The sequence below is a fragment of the Sceloporus undulatus genome, chromosome 1, assembly GCF_019175285.1.
Source record: "Sceloporus undulatus isolate JIND9_A2432 ecotype Alabama chromosome 1, SceUnd_v1.1, whole genome shotgun sequence".
NCBI lineage: Eukaryota > Metazoa > Chordata > Lepidosauria > Squamata > Phrynosomatidae > Sceloporus > Sceloporus undulatus.
In genome coordinates, this window is record NC_056522.1 from 270655956 (window position 1) to 270680038 (window position 24083).

General features: G+C 41.4%; 1 protein-coding gene across 1 annotated transcript in view; it reads right to left on the reverse strand.

Annotated features, from left to right (window-relative positions):
- Positions 1-24083, reverse strand: part of OSBPL5 (oxysterol binding protein like 5) — a 358346-nt gene that overhangs the window by 44415 nt on the left and 289848 nt on the right. Inside the window, exons 4-7 of the mRNA XM_042447041.1 lie at positions 23587-23667; positions 20465-20566; positions 17606-17809; positions 3147-3231 (exon numbers count right to left, since the gene is read on the reverse strand). Of these exons, the coding sequence (XP_042302975.1) occupies positions 3147-3231; positions 17606-17809; positions 20465-20566; positions 23587-23667 (472 nt within the window). The remainder of the gene's footprint in view (positions 1-3146; positions 3232-17605; positions 17810-20464; positions 20567-23586; positions 23668-24083) is intronic.

Genomic DNA, 24083 nt, shown 5'->3' on the forward strand with positions numbered 1-24083 from the left:
TTTCCACTGACCTTGGTTCCCTCATTACATTCCCAATTAAAGCTGTCTTTCTTTCTTTCTTTGCTGCAGTTCATGACAATGGACTTAATCACACGGGGGGAACTGGGGATTTAAACAGCAATTATCTCATGAAAATCATGCAATCGCAATTAACATTTTCACACACATTGTTATTAAAGAGCCATTATCCCAGGAATAAACAAGCAAAAACCAGCAACAAATCATTCACGGGATTTCCCTGTAAATGATTTGTTGCTGTTTATTGCCTGTTTATTCCTGGGATAATGGAAATGTTAATTGTGACTACACGATTTTCATGGGATAATCACTGTTTAACCCCCCAATTTTCCCCATGTGATAATGTCTCATAACAAAAAAATGTAAAAATAAAATGCACAAGCATCACTAGTAAGGTGCAGGGGATGCAGACTGCATTAGGTGACACTTCAGAGAAGGGGTGACACCTGGCCGGATCCTCCTCCTGTGTGTGGGGGTGGGGTGCTGTGCCCAACCTTCATTCCTTCTTTTCTGCTGTTCTTGCTTTCTCCATGAAGACAAAACCAAGAAAGCAAAGGAGGAGGGGTAAATATTCCCCTTCCATACCCTCCTGCTGTCTCATTTGTCCAGCTCTCTGTACACACACACCCGGTAGCCCTGGCCAGGGAAGGGGAAAGATGGAGGGCAGGGTAGGCCACTGCTGCCCGACAACCCTTTCTGGGTCTAGTCAGGCAGAAGTTGTCTGAAGAGGGGGTGCAGCTGAGCAAGGAAGTGGTAGGGGAGAGTCAAGTGCACACCCCACATAGCTTCCCCACTGCCCTGGCTCTCTCCATGAGGAGAAAGCCAACACACTTGCCCCTCCCATCCCCTCCTACTACCTCATTTTCCTGGCTGCCCAGTTGCCCCTGGCAGCACCGGGCTGGTGGTGGGCAGGTGAGCGAGTGAGTGAGGCAGTAGGAGGGGAGGCAAGGGAGGCCATCGCTGCTGCCACTATGCAGCAGCCCTTTCCGGATTTGGCTGTGTAGTGGGCAGCCGGGCAGCCATGGAGAGGAGGCAGGTGAAGGGAGGGTGGGGCAACCTGCTACCGCTGACTTTTGGTACACAGCAGATGACCCCAAGCCTAGTGGCGCCACTGACAGCTACTCCACTGGAATAACTCATTAACATCCCTTATAAGGACTGCTCAGATAACTCACATCCTAAGCTCGCTTGAGGATTTTCTGTTGTTTGTATGGTTTTCTTTTTGTGAATTTCAAATAAATAAAAATAACCCAAGAAACGCAGTTCTCGCCATCAAAACAAAAATTATTAAGATGAGCTGAGTATTGCAAAACCAAATATTTTGGAAAGAATTCAGCTGGAAAATCCAGAGGAATCTCACATGTGACCCATTTGTTGACCAAGGCTGCAATCCTATATTCTGTTACCAGAGAGCAACTTCTGTTTAAGTCAGTGAAACAACAGCATTGTCAAACATGTGGCAATGTATGTTGGTTACAAGCATCCCTCTTATTGATAGCCTACATCTTTGGTTCTAGGTTAGCACTTGCCACACAACAGACAAGTTGAAAGCATTTAGGAAGTATGACTGTGTTTGCATTTTAGCAATTTTTTAAAAAAAAACCCATCTAACTGTTAAAAAGATGATCACAGTTTGATAAAAATGAATTCACTAATCTTATTTATTATTGTATGTCCTCAACTACCCATTTTCCATTTAATATGGAGAGCTGACATTCAATTCACCAGAGGATGAAAGCAAGTACATACTGGATGCTTTATAATCACTACCAGAAATATGGCATGTTACAGGGGATAAAGATTTCTTAGGCAATGAGAAGTCAAAGGCTTTCATGGCCGGCATCCATGTTTTTTTGTGGGTTTTTCGGGCTATGTGGCCATGTTCTCTGAAGATGCCAGCCACAGATGCTGGCGAAACGTCAGGAAATTTTTTTTCTAGAACATGGGCACATAGCCCAAAAAACCCACAAAAAACATTTCTTAGGCAGCTCTAGATAAGAAGGTGCCAGAGAGAACAAGATTATTTGATTTGAAGTACTGTTTGAAGCTCTAGCAAATATCCTCTGGTTACTACTACAGATTCTGTGGCAGATTTCAGTCCACTTCAAAATTGCTCTCTCTTTGTACAGTAATAGTCTTCAAAGATTAAACATAATAGAATCACAATTTTTATTAGTTTCTATGTTTTCTTCTTTATCAACAGCAGCCAGTTTTGCTCAGTTTTTAGCTCATAGTTCCAAGTCTCAGACAACTCAGCCACAATATGTCAGTACATTTTGAAAAATCTTGTGCTGTAAATCAGTTTAAAAACAAAAATACAGAATGCAGTTAGATGACTCTTCAAGAGGTAGCCCATAGAATAACTCAAACAGGTGAGAGGAGAAAAAATGTCTATTCCCAGGGGCATAACGACAGCTAACCAATTTAAAAGCTATGAGCTGAGGCTCAAACTGCATGTTCCAGGGAGATGTGGGTGCACCCTATTCCCAGTAAATGTACAGTTTGTACTATGGGAAGAGTAGAATGACATGAGAATCTAGCTACAGCATTTCCCTACTCTCCATAGTTATTGAAGTAGGACAAGGGGAAAGGAATCATATTTTCCTCACTCCATGTTGCCTAGAAAATGTAGTTTGGTAGTACAGGTAATTACACACCTCCCAATAATAAATAGTTTGGGGCCAAAGATGTTACAAAGCAGGAAAATCAGAAGGGATTCTACCATTTCCTTTGTGACTCATTATAAAACCACTCTAAGGGCCCTTTCATACTCCATAATTATAGCACTATGACTCCATTTTAACTGCCACAGTTCCATCCTATAGAAACCTGAGATTTGCACTTTAAGGAGAGGTATTGGGAATTCTCAGCCAGAGAGAGTTCCAGTGTCACACTAAACTATAAACTCCCAGATTCCATAGAAAGCAGCCATAGTAGTTAAAGTGGAATCATAGTGCCATAATTGTGTTGTGCGAAAGGGCTCTAACTTGTTCTTTCCCCATAGAAGATGGAGTTGTTCAAAATCCTGGGAGGATCCTATCACACAGTTGTTCCCAGACAGTGATACACTGAGTAATGGTATGGTAACAAGCAGAATCTAAATAAGTAAAGGAAGAACAAAAACTCACCATCTGATTCTGAAGCTGCCCGGAAGATCAAGTAGCTGCTCGGAAGAGGCTGTGTGATAGAACCAACATTCTCTCCCTTTGGACCCTAAAATAGTTTGTGAAATAAAAAGGACACATTATCATTTCATTGAAGTTCTCCGTTCTACCTTCTCTGTTTTCCATTTTTAGTTTGACCCTTCCAGTGTCAAACGGAAATTGGGCAGCCCCTCTTAGTGAGTTTCAAATATACTTTGTCTAAATTAATACCTGTTAAAATAGGTCAACAATGAAATCTTAGGAGTCATGTCTGCAGACTACGGCTGGAAGGAGGGCCTCCTCAGACTCATCTGGGGGCACTTTGTAGGCTGTAGTGGCGGTGCAGGCATCTGGAAATCACTACTTTTCATCTACACTGCTCAGCATCCTTTCCTTGGGCTCCGTTGTGGTGTTCACATGCCCAGAAAAAGTAGACAATGGGTGGGGAGGGAGGTACTTCCAGATGCCTGACCTGAGCGGTGCTGTTTTCCCTTAGGCTTGCCTGGGGAATATTTAGGCAAGTGCACCCCAGGCTACCAGGCACTCTGTTTTCAGCTGCTTTTTCAGCTGCAAAGAATGTTCAGCTGCAAATAATAGGCTGCTTTGGAGAATGATGGAGTCTTCTTCTCTGGAGGTTTTTAAACAGAGGCTGGACAGCCATCTATTGGGGGTGCTTGGATTGTGTATTCCTGCATGGCAAGGAGTTGGACTGGATGGCCTTGGTGGTCTCTTCTAACTATGAGTCTATTCACAAAGATTCATTTCATTGCTGAAAGACAGGTTTCCTGACACTCAGGAAAGCCAGCTGTGAAAAATTATTATGCAAAAATGGTGGATTGGCAATGGCAGGAGTGGGGAGACCCCCCTCAATTTTCACACAAACACATCTGACATGCAATGATGAAACAGTCCAAGATTTGCACCCCCTACTTTTGAAATCTGGTAGAAGATCCTAACAGATCATCTTGATCTAAGTTACACCAGAATCCATTAGGGAAATCTGTTTGAAATGTGTGTTAGCATCCTTATTTTAAATAGTCTGTCATTGAAACTCTCAGAAGTATTTTGAAATAACAACAACAACAATAATAAAATTTGTTTGTATTTTCCCACCTCCCCCAGGTGGATCGAGGCGGGATTACAACCCAACAATAACAATAAAATACAAGAATAAAACATATAATTTCAAACATTAAAATAGTGAAAAACAGTGCAGTCAACATTTATAAGATAAAATGTTCTGATCCTGGATAGAAGAATGAATGATGTCGTTACAGAAGATTGGTTGGATAATAAGCTTTGATTTAATTCACTCACTTGGGGAATCTTATGATATACAGACAACTATTTAGATGAAAGTCTCCAAAAGTAAGTAACAAGGAGATTCCTGAACAGAAATCTGAAGGAGAGAAGAAAGATCCATAGCAAATGAAAAGGTTAAGTGACTCATAAGATATTATTCAGTGACTAGGAAAGCATCCATAGCTCCCACCACACACCAATATTTCTATGGTCTCTTCATCTGAGGAATTTTGTTCTTCAAAATACCTTAACAGCACTCAGCATTCAAGCTGCTCTGAAGGCAAGGAGGGACTGAATAATCATTAACTATAATTTGAGACGTATCCCCTGCAGTTTACCTTTCAGTCTAGCTACATCAAAGTTGCTGAACTGACTGTCTGTAGAAAAAGAAGGTATGAAAGGGCATCAAGTAGCAGTGCCACTTCAAAATCCAACACCTCCTCTTCCTTCCATCATCTCAGTATGAGTTAGAATGGAAAAGAATGTAACAAGATGAATAAGGTGTGAATGTATGGCAAGATCAGGTTTACTATGGCATGGGATACACGGGTTTTTTGGCAAGATACAGTGGCTATGTTACGTATCTTCAAGTAATTTTTGGCTTATGGTGACCCTAAAACAAATCTATCATAGGGTTTTCTTGGCAGAATTTGTTCAGAAGGAGTTTGCTCTTGCCTTCCTCTGAGACTGAGAGAGTTTGAACTGTCAAAGTTACCCACTACATTTCCATAGATGAATGGAGAGTCAAACCTTGGTCCTCAAATTACCACACCACATTAGCTTTTAATGGTAGTTATACAGAACATCAGTAGTTGTGGTGCTGAAGGACTTATTTCATTATTAAATTGTTTGTATGCTTTGAATCCCACATTCTTTTACTTTTCAATATGCCCATATAATTTAATTTAAAATACTTTTTCCATGAGTAGTTTTAGTGACACACCCTTATCAGAAAGCAAATGATGAAATACACTGCATGCAGTCCCAAGAACACTCCAATCTCCCATTAAGCTTTTTAAAATAAATACATATAGGAGCAAGTTATTTCAGGAGGAAAGGAATCTGAGAAGGAGCTTAGCCAATAGCTTAACAGGTGTTTAAAGGAACACAGTTCAAAGACCTGTCCAAGAGAGAACAGAATCTTCCCTTCTGTCTCTTGATCCTTGTTCTGTTTCTTTTTCTTTCTCTTACAAGTGCACAGAACTCAATAGGAAGGACACAAATTCATCTGTTGCTCCAAGATGGAAGGCTGACAAGGACTGTGGATACTCAGTTTTCATTTTGTTTGGGATGAAGAGAGGCATCATCTTGGATGTGTTTGTAATTACATACGTATCTCCAATAGCAGCATTTGAAACAAGGGTCCAAAACACACTGTAGAAATAATTCAGTTTGTGACCCCTTTAACTGCCCTGGCTCAGTGCTAGGAAATCCTAGGGCCTGAACAGACAGACCAAAATAAAACTGCATTGGGTCACTTTGGAAGTGTGCTGTTTAAATTATGCATGTGTCCTAAGAGGCTGAAGACCACGCCAAAGCCCTGCTCCAGTCCTAAGTAGTGGAGTGCAGCTTTGGTGCAGCCTCTGGCCTCTTAAGATGTATGTGTCATCTAAATAGCATACCTCCAAAGTGACCCAAAGCAGCTTTATATTGGCCTGTCTGTTCAGGCCTCTAGGAACTGTAGTTTATTGTGGCACTAGAGCTCTCTGACAGAGGCGGCTAACTGTCTACAAACTATAGTTTCCAGAATTTCCTAGCATTGAGCCAGGGCAGTTAAAGTGGTCTCAAACTGGATTATTTCTGCAGTGTGCGACCAAGGTCTTTCTCCATAGATGTCTGGAGAGAAAAGACAGATGGGCATCTCTTTCTTTCTACAAGCTGTACTTCAACATCTTCTTAAGCTCTTACTTCTTAAAAACTGTATCTTAGGCAATGAATATTTTAATCCTCAGGCTGGCGTTCATCACTTGTTCTGACTATTTTTTTAAAACATGGCAACAGAGGCCACTAGTCCTTACCTACAAAACTAGCATTAATTTTTTTGTTTCTAGCTGTTCTAAGTTAGTCTTACAACAGACCACAAAGCTACCAACTCTTTGCAATGTTTTGTTTAACTCCAGAAATGTTTAGTGTACTTCCTGTACTTCCTTTGCACAGAAAGCCATCTCCCATTTCATTTCAAAATAAAGCCTTGGTGGCTATATATGTCATTGTTACAGAAATGTTATTGTATTGTGCGTCTAACATACAGCAACATATTCAGCATTTGCCATCTTTAGAAAACCACTAGTTTTGACTTACTTGATCATAGTTGGTCTTTTGTTATATTTTGCTAGACAGGTTACTGTAATAATCTCATACAAATAACAATATTTTGTTTCTGTTTTGCTTTATTAGACTTCAAGTTGATCAACATGTTGACCCTATTACGGGGGTTTTCTTGGCACATTTAATTGAAAGAAGGTCTGCCATTGCTTTAGACAAGCTATTCTCTTGATTTGTCCAAGGTCACCCAGTGGGTTTACATAATTAAGCAAGGATTAGAACCCTAGTCTTCCAGAATCCTAGTCCAACACTCAAACCACTATACCATGAGGCTCCTAGATTCCAGTTATACTTCAAATATTCTAAAGTACACATCTCAATAATCTTTAATAACATACCTGAAATGTAGCTCAGTACTATTCTCCAACACTAGGGCATGTTACAGACCGCCCCTTTGAGGCAGCCTGTAGGTCAGGGGTAGGCAACCTGCGGCCCGCGGGCCGGATGCGGCCCAGCAAGGCCTTGGAACCAGCCCCAGCCCGGTCCTGCCGCCGATTGCCACTGGAGCCTTTGGCCTCTCGCTTGAGGGCATGGGGCCTTTGGCCTATCAGGAGGAGGCGGGCAAGGGGAGGCAAGCGGCAGGCAAGGGGCGCAAGCGGCGGGCAAGTGGGGCAATTGTCTATAGAAGCCTCCAAAACATGCATTTATATTAACATTTTTAAAAAAATCAGCAATTTTTTTGCGTGTCCTCCATTTTTTTTTTTTTAAAAAAGTGTCCTCCATTTGAAAATTTTGTCCCACATTTGTCCCGGTTTATTTATTTATTTATTTATTTTTTAAAAAATTATTTAATTATTTATTTTTTGACTTCGGCCCCCCCAGTTGTCTGAGGTTCAGCAACCTGGCCCCCGGCTCAAAAAGGTTGCCTACCCCTGCTGTAGGTGCTGCTTTCCCCGGTGTATCGGGGCCTCAGCTGCCAGACCAGCAGTCTCCGAGGCCCCGATCTGCTGCTTTCCAGGCTGCGGAGAAGCGGCAAAAGGCCGCTTTCCCGCAGCCTGGAAAGGGGTGTCCTTGGGGCTTCAAGCCTCAAGGACACCCCGCGGGAGCGGGGAGGAGCCCCTTTCTCCCTTGCGTCGGTGGGTGCAGCCATCTAAAGGCTGCGCCCAGCGACACAAACCAGGAAGGAGCTCTGAAACGGAGCTCCTTCCTGCTCCGTGGAAAGGGTGCACTAAGCGCCTGGTGTGGAGTGACGACGTCACGTCCGTGCTGCCCTGTATAGAGGCGGCGCAGTCGTGACGTCGTCATGGCAGCCCCCATGTGGAAGGGGCGCCGCCATTTTGTACGGACTCAGTCCGTACGAGGGTTGGGGCGTCCGGAAGTGATGCCCCTTTTTAACCCTAGTTAAACGGGCCTATGTCCCCCATATGGGCCTGCCTGAATTTTAAGATCCTGGGTCGAAGGTTTTATATAATAATAATATTTAATATATTGCGCCCGTGTCATACGCGGACGCAGTATATGTGGATTTCAGCATTTGCTGAAAGCCGTGCGGGAGTGTATGGGGCACAAGGGTGCCACCGCACCACTGCCACATGCATGAGCCCCATTACTTTTAATGGGGCTCGAGCATACATGATTTTTTTTACACGGGGGGGGGGGAGTCTGGAATGGATCCCCCACATGTATTTATTTATACCGTGCTCTTCAGCCAAAAGGTTATCAGAGTGGCTTACAAATTGTTAATTAGACATTTCCCTGCCCTCAGGTTTACAATCTAAAGAGACAAGATACAAAAGGAGAAGGGAATGGCAGTTTCTCATGGTCCCACCAGTTTCACAGGGATATTTAGAGAGGACACAGAAGAGAGCATTCTCAGTGGCTGATCCCGGGCTATGGAACTCTCTGCCACTAGCTTGGCTCCCTTCTTGCTCTCCTTCGTCTCCTTTTTATTTGCATAATAATTTGAGGAATAAAGTGTGCATCTGCACTGCAGAAATAATCCAGTTTGACACCACTTTAACTATCACAGATTAATGCTATGGAATTCTGGGAATTGTAGTTTTGTGAAACATTTAGCCTTCTCTGTCAGAGAACTCTGGTGCCATAACAAACTACAAACCTCATATTCCATAGCATTGAGCCATGGTAGTTAGAGCAGTGCCAAACTGCATTATTTCTACAGTGCAGATGCAGCCTAAGTGTGTATCCAGATTGATTAAAAAAAACAAAAGCCAACAACCCAGAAACCCCTAGGTTCTGTTCCTATCCTTTCCAGTTTTATTTTAGAAATCCGTATGCATCCATACACCCAGGATATTTTCCATTAAACACTAGTACGATCAGAGAATTTTTATGCCAGATACCATGGTTCATTTTAACTCAGTACAAAATCAGAAAGAACAGGAACAAAATCTGGGACTTTCCCATCGGTCCAGATGCACTCTAGGTGTCAGTGTGGAAAAGTCTTTAATTGGTATGTATGTTCACTGTGCTGCATTGCTTTTTAACTTTTCTTTTCATAGTTATAAATGATTTTATATGTCTGGGTGTTTTAACATGGTACCTTATTTAAATATGTTTTAACTTTTCTACTACTAATTTGTAATTCACCACACTAGCTTGTGCTACCTGACTATTCTTACATTTGACAAATAAAAGAACTCTGTTACGTATTCTGCTTTTAACACAGCGATGACTCAAACCTACTTCACCTATTTTTAAAACGACAGCACCTTTCATTAGCACCATTCCTCCCCCACCATATTCTATTTTTTTAAAAGTATTGATTCATATCAAGAATGCACCAAATGTTCTCCAAAGCCCAGCTCCCAAATTAAACCTAGCGTAAGGGGAAAAGTTACAAGGAATGGTGCCAGTTCATATTAATGTCAACTCTATGAGCTGCTAAGCTGAGTGATGGGAGTCCCAGCTTTTGCTCACTTTGCCTATTGTGTCTCCATAGAGATAGTGCTAGTTTCCTCCATGAGCCCAAGAAAATATGTCTTTGCCTGCCCCCTTGCAAGGGAGAGCAAGTAAATAATGTACTCCTTCCCTGCTGGAGACTTCTGGCCATTAAGAACTAGGTCAGAAAATGTGTTGCTTCAGCAGTTCAGACTGTCAGATCTACTCTGTATCAACCTGATCTAATGCATTCTCCTATTTATCGCCTCACTTTTCCATTTCTGAACAGTCAAATCTAGACGCAAGTCTCATTGTGCTGCAGTGGTCCTACCGGCACAATAAAGTACCTACAAATGTTAAGTTTGGCTGCGAAGGCCTAGGTTTATACCTATACTCACTCATACAACTTATCAGATAAATTTAGGTAAGTTTCAGCTTAATTTTAATCATGAAGTTATTACAAGAATAAAAGATGCTATCCTGACATACAATGTCCTACATTCCTCAAACAAAATTTGAAATTAAAAAAAAATCAAAAAGAGAGCATGATAGATGACTGAGTGTGGAAAAATTCTATAAAATACCCAGTCCAAACCATCCATCCACACATAGATTTCATGATTGGGAAAATACATTGCTTTATGAAGCAGAATTTGATAAAAGCCAGTGGTGTCACTAGGGTTGGTGCCACCCGGTACGGGAACTCATGGTGTCATCCTGCCCAATTGATCTTCTCCCATACCACACCATCCTTAGTAATGTTTTTGTACTACTGTTACTCATAAACTGTACTTTCCATATATCACGGAATGTAATGGTAACAGGTGACATAAACAACCAGCAAAATGAAAATTATACTATTAAATTACAATATCATATACACAACCTAAATGTATTTACAAGCACAAAAGTTCATGTAGTTAAAGTGAAAATTTGGTAAAATGTGATGTTTTTAAAGAAAAATGTAAAAGAATTTTTTAAAATTAAAATTAAATAATTAAAAAACTTGAGGCCTGTTCTTTCTCCTCCCACTGAACTTCACCACACTCACACCATCTCTTCACCATTTGAAAGGGACATAGGCTAATACCAAGCTCATTTCTGCCCTAAGGCAGATGTTTGAGGAGCAGTGCAGTCTCTATCTCCCACACCCTCCGGTGATGCCACTGATCAAAAGTAGTCATGACTAGTTGCGTTTCATTACTTCTGTACCTGTGCTCCATTCTTGTATAAACCAAAGTCTGATTTGTGTGCCAAAAGGGACACAATCATGAAGAGAGATGAATCCCCCAGTCCTGCATTACTTTTCCATACAATTTTCTTCTCAAATCTAATCCAATCCTCTAATAAATCTTGTAAGTATCAAGTACTAAGGAAATGTGTATTCCCTGCAATTAATCTACCCCATTATCCATGTTCCCTTCCTATACTGGGATTTCCTCAGAGACATATCCTTCAACAGCCAGACACAAAATTTAGGCCATGTTTCTTTTCCAACCACCTAAAATAAAAGAAAGCATGCTAAATGCAAGCTACATAGTTGGGAATAATCACATACCCACCCACAGAGAGGATCTCTCTATATATTGACTCAGGACTTTTTGACACAGGGAAAATTGGAAGGTTAAACTGGACACAATGTAGGATCATCCAGGGCATAAGGGACAATTTCGCAATTGCTTTTCTGACTGTGCACAAACCAGTCAGAATCCACACAGAAAGTGATGTGAATCAGGAAATAAGCATTTTCGCAAAAACACTGTGTTTTCATTTCCAGTTCATTAACAAATTCACTTTCTTCATGTAATTGCAGCAGTCTGAAAACCATGTCCCTGATTCTCCCTGTTCCCAGATTTCCCATGGTTCCTTGCTGTGCCAAGGAGAGGGAGGCAGACCACACACACCTCTTTCCCTCAGGCTGCTGGTCTCCTTTTCTAATCGATCCTCTAAGCAGCCTCTAAGGGAATGGCTGGTGGGAGAAGGCAGAGAGAGAGGAGGTTTTGGGATTCCTCCTGCACGGGAGGGAGAAATGGAAGACATGTCCTGGAGAAGGAGGGCATCTGGGCGGTCCAACCCTCGCTGAAACTAGACAGGTTTATGGACCAGCCCCATCCTCTTCCTCTCTAGTGTGTGTGTATGTTTTATGGGTGTTTGCAAAAGGAAACCTCAACCTGCCTTCCTCTGAACAGCTTCTGGGGAAAAAAAAGCCCCCCCCCCCCCCATTTCCCTTCCCTCTCTGGAGCATGTGTGTGTGGGCACTTGTGGAAATGAGAGTTTGGAGCATGCACAAAAAAGTCATTTCCAAGCTAGCAACGGGATTTGTCCTCATTTCTCTGAAACACAAATTCGCTTTCGACCCACTTTCTTGCCTAAGTTATGTGTTTTTAACCCCTTGTTGTGCTCTGTGTGCTTTTCCGGGATGCCAACACTTTAACCATTTTCAGGATGGACGTACATAGGTCCCCGAGTGAAAAAGTCCTTAAATTTACTGAACTTTATATATACCCATTATATATCAATTACACTAATGATTTCTTACTCAGAACTGGGTCTTTAAAACAACAGTGTGAATTTGGTCAAGATACCACCCTGGTTACCCTTGATTCTTTCACACCAACATACCACATACTGATGGGATTCAGGTTTTACATGAAATCCTTAATACCAGGAGTTCTAATGAACCTCCTCCAACAGACGTTATTATCATTTTAGCAAGTCTAGTCCCCAACTGCAATAATTTCACATTCAATGAAGATCACTACCTCCAACTACATGGTACAGCTATGGGCACTTAGATGGCTCCCTCATATTCAAATCTGTTCATGGGGAAACTGGAAAATAAAATCCTTAATAAGGCAAATGACAAACCTCTCATATGGCAGTGATACATTGATGAAATCTTTATGGTTTGGACTAAGGAAAGGAATAGTTAGAAAAATCTATATTACACATCAACACTATCCATTCTACAATCAACTTTACATTTAGTAACTCAAATGAACATCTATTGTCCCTTTCCTTGATGTCCTCCTGACCACTGAAAATCACAACATTGTCACAAATCTCCACAATAAACTCATTAATGCTCATTCTTACCTGGATTGGAGATCCTGCCATCCCCAACACATTAAAAGAAGTATTATATACAGACTGGCTCTAAGAATCAGGGCCCTATTAGACTACACTATTATAGTGCTATTAGTCCATTTTAACTTATGCCAACATTCTGTGGAATTCTGGGGTTTATAGTTTAGTGTGGCTGTCAATTCTAAATGTATCTCCCTAAATTGCAGATCCCAGAACTCCATATGATGTTGTCATGGCAGTTAAAGTGGTATTGGCATTGATGGGACAATGGAGCAATAGTGTCACCTACAAAGAAAATGCATATGATCTCACTAACCTTGTGGCAGGAGGTTATGTAGGAATTCAAGAGGAGTTTGCCAGTGAGGTCACCAACAAAAATAATAGGTAACTCATGCAATCAAAGCTCATGACAATATCAGGGTTTTTAGTTTTTAATTGTTGTTTTTATGCTTTGATATTGTGTTTTTAATATGTTATACTGTTTAATACTGTCTTAAGGGGGGGGAGGGGGTTGTTAATTGTTTTTTATATTTATATATTTTACTGTTGTCAGCCACCTGGTTTTGGTTTGCCATAGGGCGGTATACAAATAAATATTATTATATTATTATTATTATTATTGTTGTGTTGTTGTTGTGGTTTGTTGTTTGTTGTTGTTGTGTTGTTCCTCCATATTTTCAGGGATTAGGAATGGACTCCTGCGAATATGGAAACATTGCAAATAACCCCTCCCCCCACGAGAGGGCCCACATGGGTCCTCTCCAGACCCCTGCCATCCTTGCATCTTCCAATCCAGAGATGGCAGGGGTGGAGAAAGACCCCCACGGGTTCCCTCCAGACCCTTCCATGCTTGGTTTGGGTGATCCAGGCATGGCAGGGAGGAGAAAGAACAAGCATGATCCAAGTATGGCAGGGGTCTGGTGGGGAGCTGTGTGGGTCTCCCCCCCCCCGCCATGCCTGTATCAGGTGGTCCAAGCATGGCAGTGGTCTGGAGGGGACCCTTGGGGGTCTTTCTCCCCCTGCCATGCCTGGATTGGGTGATGCAAACATGGCAAGGGAGGTAGAAGGAGATGCTGGAGCTCTCTCCTGACGGCTCTGATGCCTGGATCAATTGTTCTAGGCATTTGAGGGATCAGGAGAGACCTCGTGAATAATCAAATTCATGAATTCCAAGTTCGCGAATTAGGAGGGATGACTGTACATGCATTTGCACAAAAGGTACACCCCGCCTTAGTGACAGCACTTTAAGCTATTCTGGAAAATGCAGCTTCCTGGAAGCAAAAGTGAGAGCTCAGAAAACTGTTTGTATCCCTCTTTCCATAATCGAGACACTTAAACTGGAGAATGTCATTGCCTGAAAGCTGCAGAAGTGCTCAAAGTCTTTCTGACAGAGCTTGTGATAGTCACGACGCATCAAATCAATTTCCACAAGGAAATAACAAAAGCACTCTAGGGCCTTGTTTAAGAAATGTGACTGTTCAAAACACAAAATATTTAGCTGTAGTGATTTCAACTTACCCTGCACCTGCAAATGATTTGTTATTTTGGATATATGCCAGAGAATCACCTTTAGCCAAGTTGGACAATATCCAGCTTATAGTTTACAGACAATAATGGTAACTTTCTTGTGAGCCACTCAGACATCTTCAAGAACCTTCATTACTGAAATAGCTCCAAACCACCCTCACACCCCATGTTTTGCCAGCTTCTAAACTCAAGGTGGAATACTAAATATTCCATTCAATACTGTATCTTTGTGTAAAGTAATTGAAGAAAATCAATGTTATTTAGGAACATAAATGCCAATAGATATTGCTTCTTTGTCTTTCATTGGAGCCAGTAAACATTTTTAGCTCCTCCATCATGTGTGTGTGTGTGTGTGTTTGTGCATGCATGGGCAAATGTAAGGGGAATATACTAGGGAAAAATTTAAGCCTCTTCTACCTGGACAATCCTCAGTCTAAATTAAGCCCTCCAATCTTACTTGGAATTAAATAAAAGTGAAATTCAATGACATATGCTTTTAGTTTTTTCCTTTAAGTCTCACTGAACTGTTTTTTACTCCCCTGCATCAACAAATTTATGATCAGATGACTGACAGCCTTTAATCAGGTTGGGAACAGTGAAGTCTGAGGCTACATATGGATTTCCAGTCCCCAGCCCAACATGCCTTCCAGGTCCCCAGAACCTATTTTAGACTCCATATAAACTCCTAGTCACTTCTATGGCCCTTTCACACTACAAAATGACAGCACTATTATGCCACTTTAATGGTAACATCCTATGGAATACTGGAGTTTGATGGGGAACTCCAGGAGGTCTCTACTTGAGAATTATAAACACCCCTCTCTAAATTGTCAATGTCAGGATTCCATAGGATGCTGTCATGGCAGCTAATCATGTGGTGTTAGCAAAATGACTCCAGCTCACATTGCATCTCTTGTAACTGAGCAATCAGCAGCTACATGACTGACTCGAGAATGCTTCTCACAGTACCACTGCTGTCAGTCTGCAGATTTGCTGCTTTCAGCAATGGACTGGATTCAAGTGTGGTTAAGCGACATTGATTCAGAATAGTGAGACTGATGTTAATCTCTAAAACTGTAGGGAGGTGGCAAAGTCCTTCTTACTTATCACAGTTGGCAGCAAATTCTATTTTCTTATGTACCAGGGACAGAGTGTTATTTCTTGACAATGTCAGTGGCACTACTAATAAAGAGAAGTTGCAGGTTCTTTGGGCTGTAATATCTTTATAGTGCACAAAGGCCTCCCTATTATTATAAAGGTCTTATCTTGGTTGAGACATATCAAACAGTATAGATTTGTTTCTCCTTCAGAGTTGCCAGCTTGATTAGAGAGGGCAGGACAGATTCAGGATGGAAGAAAATTGGATTGGATGTTATACGGAGACCTCACACACACACACACACACACACACACACACACACACGCCAAAAAAAGTTATGGATTATAGCCTCAAGCAAAAAACAAGCATGTTTTTTGAATCATAAAAATTACACCTTGAAAATGAATTTTATTACATAAGGAATGTCCACTGCCCACATTCTGTTGTCAGGTATCCAATCTTTTCAGGGTTTAATATAATCTTCTTTAGGGAGATTCCCTCAAGTGCCCTGTTTCTCAAACTCTGATAAACAAGATAAATGGGGTGGATGTGCTCTCCATCACAATGAAGACTGGTGGTGAAATTTAAAACCCATCTTCTATGACAGACTAAGATCATTACACCACAACCATATATACAGTCACCTCAAGGTACTATCACTTCCCATTTTACAACACACAATTTTCTTTCTCATTGTTGAAATTAAGCTGGAATTTGTGTAGCTGGTCTTCATTTTCTGGAAACGTTACATACTTGTATATCTGCCATATTTTACTCCCTTTTGTTGGATATACCACTCAAAGAGTCAGTAAAAAAATAGTCTTCTGTGCTCAAAGGATTTAGCACTCAGCCACAGTCAACAGTCCCATCATACCTGAATAGTTATTTATACTTGCATATCACACATTTGAGTGACCCACTTCTTTATACCACCCCTCAGCAGGCCAGTTCCAGATGCTGCATCTCAAGAAACAGGACTCTCAACAGACTGGGGTTTTATGTCATCTCTTCCTCCCAGCATCTTACAGCCACGTATCTCATCGTTTTCTTTTACTACATTTTCTCTTCTCACAGGCTAAATATGACTATTGCTTGCTAAGCTTCCAATTTTGACTTGCAGCCATTCATCTTAAGAAGGCCTAAACTGTTGTTTCCCACTGTTGTACCCATACTATTTGGGATGTGATGGCTAAGACACTAATTCTCATGATCCTAAGTTCGGAAGGTTGGCGGTTTGAGGCCCGAGTGCCACGTGATGGGAGTGAGCTCCCACCACTAGCCCCAGCGTCTGCCAACCTAGCAGTTCGAAAGCATGTAAAAGTGCAAGTAGATAAATAGGTACCACTTTGGTGGGAAGATAACCACATTCCATGCAGTCATGCTGGCCACATGACCACTGGAGTTGTCCTCAGACAATGCTGGCTCTTTGGCTTAGTAACAGAGATGAGCACTGCCCTCTACAGTCAGTTATGACTAGACATTCATGTCAAGGAGAAACCTTTATCTTTAGCCATACTACACAATTATACAACTTTGATAATAGTTTAATTGCTATGTCTTCATCCTATCCTGGAATTTGCATTTGTATTCCATAGGATGGAGCCATGGCAATTAAACTGGTAACAAAGGACTATAACCATATAGTGTGGATGTAGTACCCAAAAGAATTTTTTTGAATATGTAATTAAAATCTCAGATAGCATCTTTATATATTATAGCTATATCTATTATAGATAGATATGTGTATGTAGATATTGATATATCTATTACACTATATGTAGTTGTTAAATGCCTGTACTGCAGCCACTCACTCACAAACCATAAGGTTGCAAGTTCAATACAAGCGAAGAGCTGAAGGTCGACTCAGGCTTGCATCCTTCTGAGGTCGCTAAAATGAGTACCCAGCTTGTTGGGGGCAACTAGCTTACACTTTGTAAACCATGTAGGGAGTGATTAAGTGCACTGATAAGCAGTATAGAAATGTACATGCTATTGCTATATGTATATTACAAATATTAAGATATATCTATTATAATATGCCTATTATAGATAGATGGATAGATAGACATCTATTATAGAAAATGCTTCCAGAAAGAGAATTAAATTGAAATTACATTATCCATCCCTTTTAAATATCAATATGAGATAATCTTTGAAAGCAAGGCCTCAGACAATTGCCAATTTCTTTCTGAAGTCCTCTAGGGATCTCTTATTTTCTCCTAAGAAACTTCCCATAAGTTGTTGTGTTGAGTCTTAGACTTACCTTCACAGCCCAAATTGACTGATCCAGGGGATGAAAAAGTTTGAAACAGAAGCCATCCTTTTTGGAGGGTCTTTCAATCAGTTCACAAGAATGGAGCAAGATGGTGCCCACCCATTGTCCAACCTTTGGTGTTTTATAGATCAGCAGCACTCCAGGTTTCAGCACACACCACAACTTTGTCCAGCTTTTCAGAGTTCCACGAATCTGAAGAATAAGAATATGGAGATATTTTTTCTTCTCTCTAGTAAAGTAAATGAGTCCTTCACCAAAGAAACCTCAGTCTTGCTAAAAGGACTAGACTGCAGTGCCTTTATTATGTGAGCAAGCTCAGTTCTTCAAAGCATCTTGCTGGACTATTCCAGATGAAATAATATGAGGTTGAAAACAATTTCCCAATGGCATTGTCTGTGAAAAAAGGGCCAACTCTCTCCAAACAGATAATTAAGGACATTCCCTTTCTGGCAAGAACTAAATGTTGCTTCCAGACCCTGAGCCAGTGATCAGTTTAAAGAGAACTCCTCTAAGATACTCTACAATTTTTCACATCTAAAGAACAAGGCATGCTGGAGGCAAAATCCCAGGTGTCTCAATGAAAAGACAATCTGCTCTTTCTGCTTATTCACACTGCAGCCTAGTGCCTTAATGTAACCTGCCTCAAAGGAGCATGGCCCATTTTTATCTTATTCATTTGTTGTGGCTTCAATGAAATAAGTTGATTGGTTCTACCCATCAGTGTTAGAAAATATCAAATTTTTAGAAGAGCTCACGAGTAGATTTCTCTCAGAGATTAGTTTTAGTAAAGGCAAACAGGCAGTATGAAAGCTTCATAGCAAAAACTTTATTACTTTACATTTAAAGTTACATTCATACATATATGTATGCAGTGCCTAGGTCTTGGATAACTACAGGAACGTTTCAGGACATCTTATCTCGATGCTCACTGAACAAGTGTTGTTGTGCTGAATTCTCTTGGTCAGCCAATGTAGTTGCAGGGTGCTCTGAATAGCAGCTCACAGCAAGCCAGGGATGGAGCCTCATGATGGTACTGCCATTGAGAGGGTTGGGTGAGATCTGGTGGGGCAAAGTTTCGCAGAAATTCATCCAAGACCGGGCACCCCTTATAAGGGCCTGTGCACATGGCAGCCAACCATTTTTGGCTGGACAATTGGGGAGGCAAAAGCCCAGGGGTGGTTAGAGGGACATGAAAGGGGATGACCTGCAACCAGTCATTTGGACGTGTCTCACAAACTGACCAATATGGAAAGCTCTGCTTAGAGGTTACCAGATCTGCAGAGATGCAGCACTTGAGCATGTGCTGGTTTGCAGACCACTGGGCCCCATGTTCCCTCAACCTTACTCTGACTACATTGTATACTTGAGTAAGGTATAAGTTATGAATGTATCAAATTTGTAATACAGTTGCCCCTTGCTATCCATCGTGATCCATTCTGGACCCCCCCCCCCCCCCCGCTGATAGCAAAAAAAGCAGGATCTTAAGTCCCATTCTTTTCAGTGGGTACCCATGCCCACCCACGCAACCTCATGCATGCACACCCACTGAAAAAGCTGGAGCTTGCCATTCACTGAAGATCAAACCACAGATGGCAAGCCAGCAGTTAGCACAGGTGTACTGTAGTTGTATTTGAATTAAAGTTGTAGCCAACCTATTGAGTCCATAATATGGTATCTGAGCTCATTGTCTCAGCTCAAGGCTTACCCTGATGCTCACTAGAGGAGTGTTGTCACACTGAGTCCTCTCAGCTGGCCACCATAGCTGCAGGTTGCTCCAAACAGCAGCTTGGAGCAAGCTAGGGCTGAAGCCTCATTATGGCAGTATCATTGTGAGAGTTTGGGTGAGATGTGACATGAGATCATGTCAGATCTCTTGACGAAGTCCTGCAGAAATTCAAATCTCATGGAACTTCACCTGTGACCCAGCAGGGCTTATAAGGGCCTGTGCACACGGCAGCCATCCACTCTTGGCTGGACCTTCAGCACAACCCTCTCACCTTTCCTTGCTGCCTCATGCTTCTTTGCAAATCCTCAGGCTACAGATGGGCTGATAGCAAATGGAGTGAAGGGGGTTAAAGAGAATGCTTTGTTTTGAACCATTTCCTAACATAAACTCATACTAAAAGTAATATGACCAGTGGCCACTGATAACCCTATTCTCCATGAATGTGTCCAATCTATTGGACAATCTATCAGATTGTTGGGAGCAAATTAGCTTACAGTTGTAAACCGCTTAGACTCTGCTTAGGGGGTATGAAGCGGTATATAAATAAAGCTTGTTTGTTTGTTTTGTTTGTATCTTTAAAGCTGTTTCAGCTGGTGGCTATCACTGATTCTGTAGCCAATTCTACAGTTCAACTATGTTCACTGTGAAAAATTTATTCCTTCTACCTGTCTAGCTTCCTTAGACTGAAAAATATCTCCTGTTACTAAATTTGCAATGTCAACCACGTATTTCCAAAAATGTAACAACTAGCATGTTAATGGTTTTCACACAATTGGGATTGTCTGGGATCAGGAAACAGTGAATTAAGTGTTAGCCCAAGGACAAACAAGACCTTTGATAATTCAGTAAGGAAGCTATCAGTCTTCCTACCAGTTTTGTCTGCTTTCCTTCATCTAATTTTTATCATCATCTTTGCCACATACAAGCCTCAGTTATTACTTCAGTTTGCTGAATTGCTTCAACATATTACTTTAAGCCTTCTTGTTCTTGTATAGGACTATTTTAAAGCAGAAAACTACTTTCTGAAGGGAGGCAGCTGCTGGATTATGAATCTACAAACCTAAAACCCACTGGAACTTTTCATTCATGTAAGGTTAAAATGATGTTTTGCACTAAATTACCTTCAGCCAATCTGCCATAATGATCACACTGGGATCTTTCAAAGCACTGAAGAGTTGTTTGGTGGCTCGTTTCTTCTCTTGCCTGTAATTTTTCTTCTGTACCTGTTAGACCATATAGACAAAATGGGACTTGTGAGCAAATTTTCTTTCTCTTTCTATTGTGTCAGCAGAAAAGAGGGAGAAACACTGACAGAAGAAGATAGGATCATGCTGTTAATTTCAAACAACACCCTCCTATGTTAGGGAACTCACTGAACAGGTAACAGCACTTAGTGTAACAGCAATAGGAACAACTAGACTTTTTGTCTGTGATGAAATTGAATACTGCCCAATATCTTATAGATAGAAAATGGAACGTGTGTGGCAAAGGAACATCAGACTGTGGTCAAGATGAGGTATTCATTAATGAAGAAAAACATACAAGCTAGGAGGGGCTGCAACAGTTTATTTTTTTCTGAGCTTACAGGGAAGGGCAAGATTCTGCCCCTCGTCTACTCTCCCTGTCCCCCCTCCCCAGTAACTACTTTTGAACTCTGAACTAAGTCTGGAGCAACTGAAATAAGCTGAAGACATGGGGGGAAGTGGGAGAAGTGCATCAAGCCTCATTGGATTTATTGGATTTACACTGAGTCAGTCAAACCACATATGGCATAGAGACCCTTAATCTGCCTAGCCCCACATTGTCGATACTGATCTTCCAGGATTTTAAGCAAGATTAATTTCTAGTCCTATGTGGAAATCCCTGGTGTTCCCTGATAGTCTACAATCCTAGGCATTTCTATAGATAACTAGTCAATTCTCTCTCTCTCTCTCTCTCTCTCTCTCTCTCTCTCTTTTCCCTTGGTATCTTCACTGTTTTTAGCGCACAGAGATAGTCTGACATCAATGCCAGAAAAGATTCTAGAGCAGATCATTAAACGGAGAGTCTGTGAGCATCTAGAAGGCAATGCCATGATCACAAAAAATCAACATGGGTTTCAGAGAAACAAGTCATGCCAGACAAATCTGATCTCTGTCTTTGATAAAATTACCAGCTTGGTAGATGATGGGAATGCTGTGGATATAGTATATCTTGATTTCAGTAAGGCCTTTGACAAGGTTTCCCATGACATTCTTGCAAAGAAGCTTGTAAAATGTGGGCTAGACAAGGTAACTGTGACATGGATTTGGAATTGGTTGTCCGGCCAAACCCAAAAGGTGCTCAACAATGGCTTCTTTTTATCCCGGAGAGAAGTGATCTGTGGAGTCCCACAGGGCTCTGTCCTGGGCCCAGTGCTATTCAACATCTTTATCAATGACTTGGATGACAGAATTGGGGGCAAATTTGCAGATGACACTAAATTAGGAGGAGTAGCTAATACCCCAGAGGACCGGATCAAAATTCAAAATGACCTGAATAGACAAGAAAGCTAGGCCAAAGCTAACAAACTGAAATTCAACACGAAGAAATGTAAGGTACTGCACTTAGGGTGGAAAAATGAAATGCATAGATATAGGATGGGGAACACTTGGCTGAATGAGACTACATGTGAAAGGGATCTAGAAGTCCAAGTGGACCACAAGTTGAACATGAGTCAACAGTACGATGCAGCAGATAAAAAGGTCAATGCAATTTTAGGCTGCATCAATAGAACTATAGTGTCTTAATCAAGGGAAGGAATAATGCTACACTATTCTACTCTGGTCAGGCCTCACTTGGAATATTGTGAACAGTTCTGGGCACCACAATTCATAAATGACATTGAGAAACTGGAGCGTGTTCCAATGAGGGCAACTAAAATGGTGAACCGTCTGGAAACTCTGTCCTATGAGGAAAGACTCAGAGAGCTGGGGATGTTTAACCTGGAGAATAGAAAGTTAAGAGGTGATATGATAGCCCTGTTTAAATATTTGAAGGGATGTCATATTGAGGAGGGATAAAGCTTGTTTTCTGCTGCTCCAAAGAACAGGACCCGGAACAATAGATGCGAGCTCCAGGAAAAGAGATTCCACCTCAACATTAGGAGGAACCTCTTGACAGTAAGGGCTGTTCGACAGTGGAGCACACTCCCTCAGAGAGTGGTGGAGTCTCCCTCCTTGGAGATCTTTAAACAGAGGCTGGATGGCCATCTGTTGGGTATGCTTTGATTGAGAGTTCCTGCATGGCAGCAGGTTGGACTGGATGGCCCATGTGGTCTCTTCCAACTCTATGATTCTATGATTCTGTGAATTCCCAATTCTCAAACACACAGTCATCCTGGGAAAATGCCAACTTGCTACAGTCTTGTGGGATTTTTTTATACAGTGGTGCCCCGGGATACAAAATGATCGCGTTACGAAATTTCCGGGATACGAAAAAGTTAGATTGGAAAAAACTGTTCCGGGTTACGATATTTTTTTCGGGTTACGAAATTTATTTCGGCGCGAAATTCAAACGCAAAGCGCGGCTATCGGCTTTCCAGCGCTAACGGAAAGCCTTTTCGGGTTGCGAAATTATCGGGTTACGAACGGAACGGCGGAACGAATTAATTTCGTAACCCGAGGTAGCACTGTATACCCAAAACTGCAAAACTGCTACCAGCTACAAGAAAAATAAAGGCCAAATGTGACATTTTAGGATGGGGAGACTACTGTGTGATCTCAAAAAATGTGCATTTAACTAGGATTATTAGTAGAAACCAGCAAACATGGTATAGTGGTTTGGATACTGGACTAGGACACTGCGAGACCAGGGTTTAATCCCCACTTAGCCACAGAAACTTACTCGGTGACCTTAGGTAAGTCACACTCTTTCAGACTCAGAAGAAGGCAAGCACAACCTCCCCCAAACAAATTCTGTCAAGAAAACCCTGTGACAGGTTTGCCTTACAGTCACCATTAATCAAATATGATTTGGAGACACACAACAACAATCAGTAGGAAGGCTATTCTGGGGAAATATTGAAGACAAACCATTATTTGCGAAGTGAAGCTGTTGCCTTGATTTATTAGTACAAACCAATCTATGGAGAACAAAACAAAGGGTAAAATGTGGACTTGCCTAGCAGCTGCAGAGATATAACCCTGGGACTACGGAAAAGAGGTATAAGTTTATCAGGATAATCATTTATTGATATAGTTAGGATGATCCTTCTTTCACGTACCTTCAGAGTCTCTTTCTTGTTGTTTTTGCCAGTAGGGGAGACACACTCTTTATCAGACCCATTGCAAAGTTTGTAGTCAGTCTAGATAGAAAGGAAATGGGATGACTTAATGACTTTGAAGATAACAATAAAATGCAACACCACCAGCACCACCCACCAGAAATAATCATATGCATTTATTGTTGTTAACTGCTGTCATGCTGACTTCAATTTATGGTGACCCTATGAATGAGAGACCTCCAAGTCACGCTGTCATCAACAGACCTGCTCAAGTCTTGCAGACTCAGGGTTGAGGCTTCTCTGACTGAGTCTATCAATCTGGAATGTGGTCTTCCTCTTTCCTACAACCCTCTATTTTGTTAACATTATACACTATCTTCAAAGATCAACTGGGTTGTTTTGTTTTAGCATAAAAGACAGAAAGAACTCCTGTTACACCTTTGAGGAAGGAATTTCTAGCTTTTATAAATTCCCGTCCACTTCATCAGATGCAATTA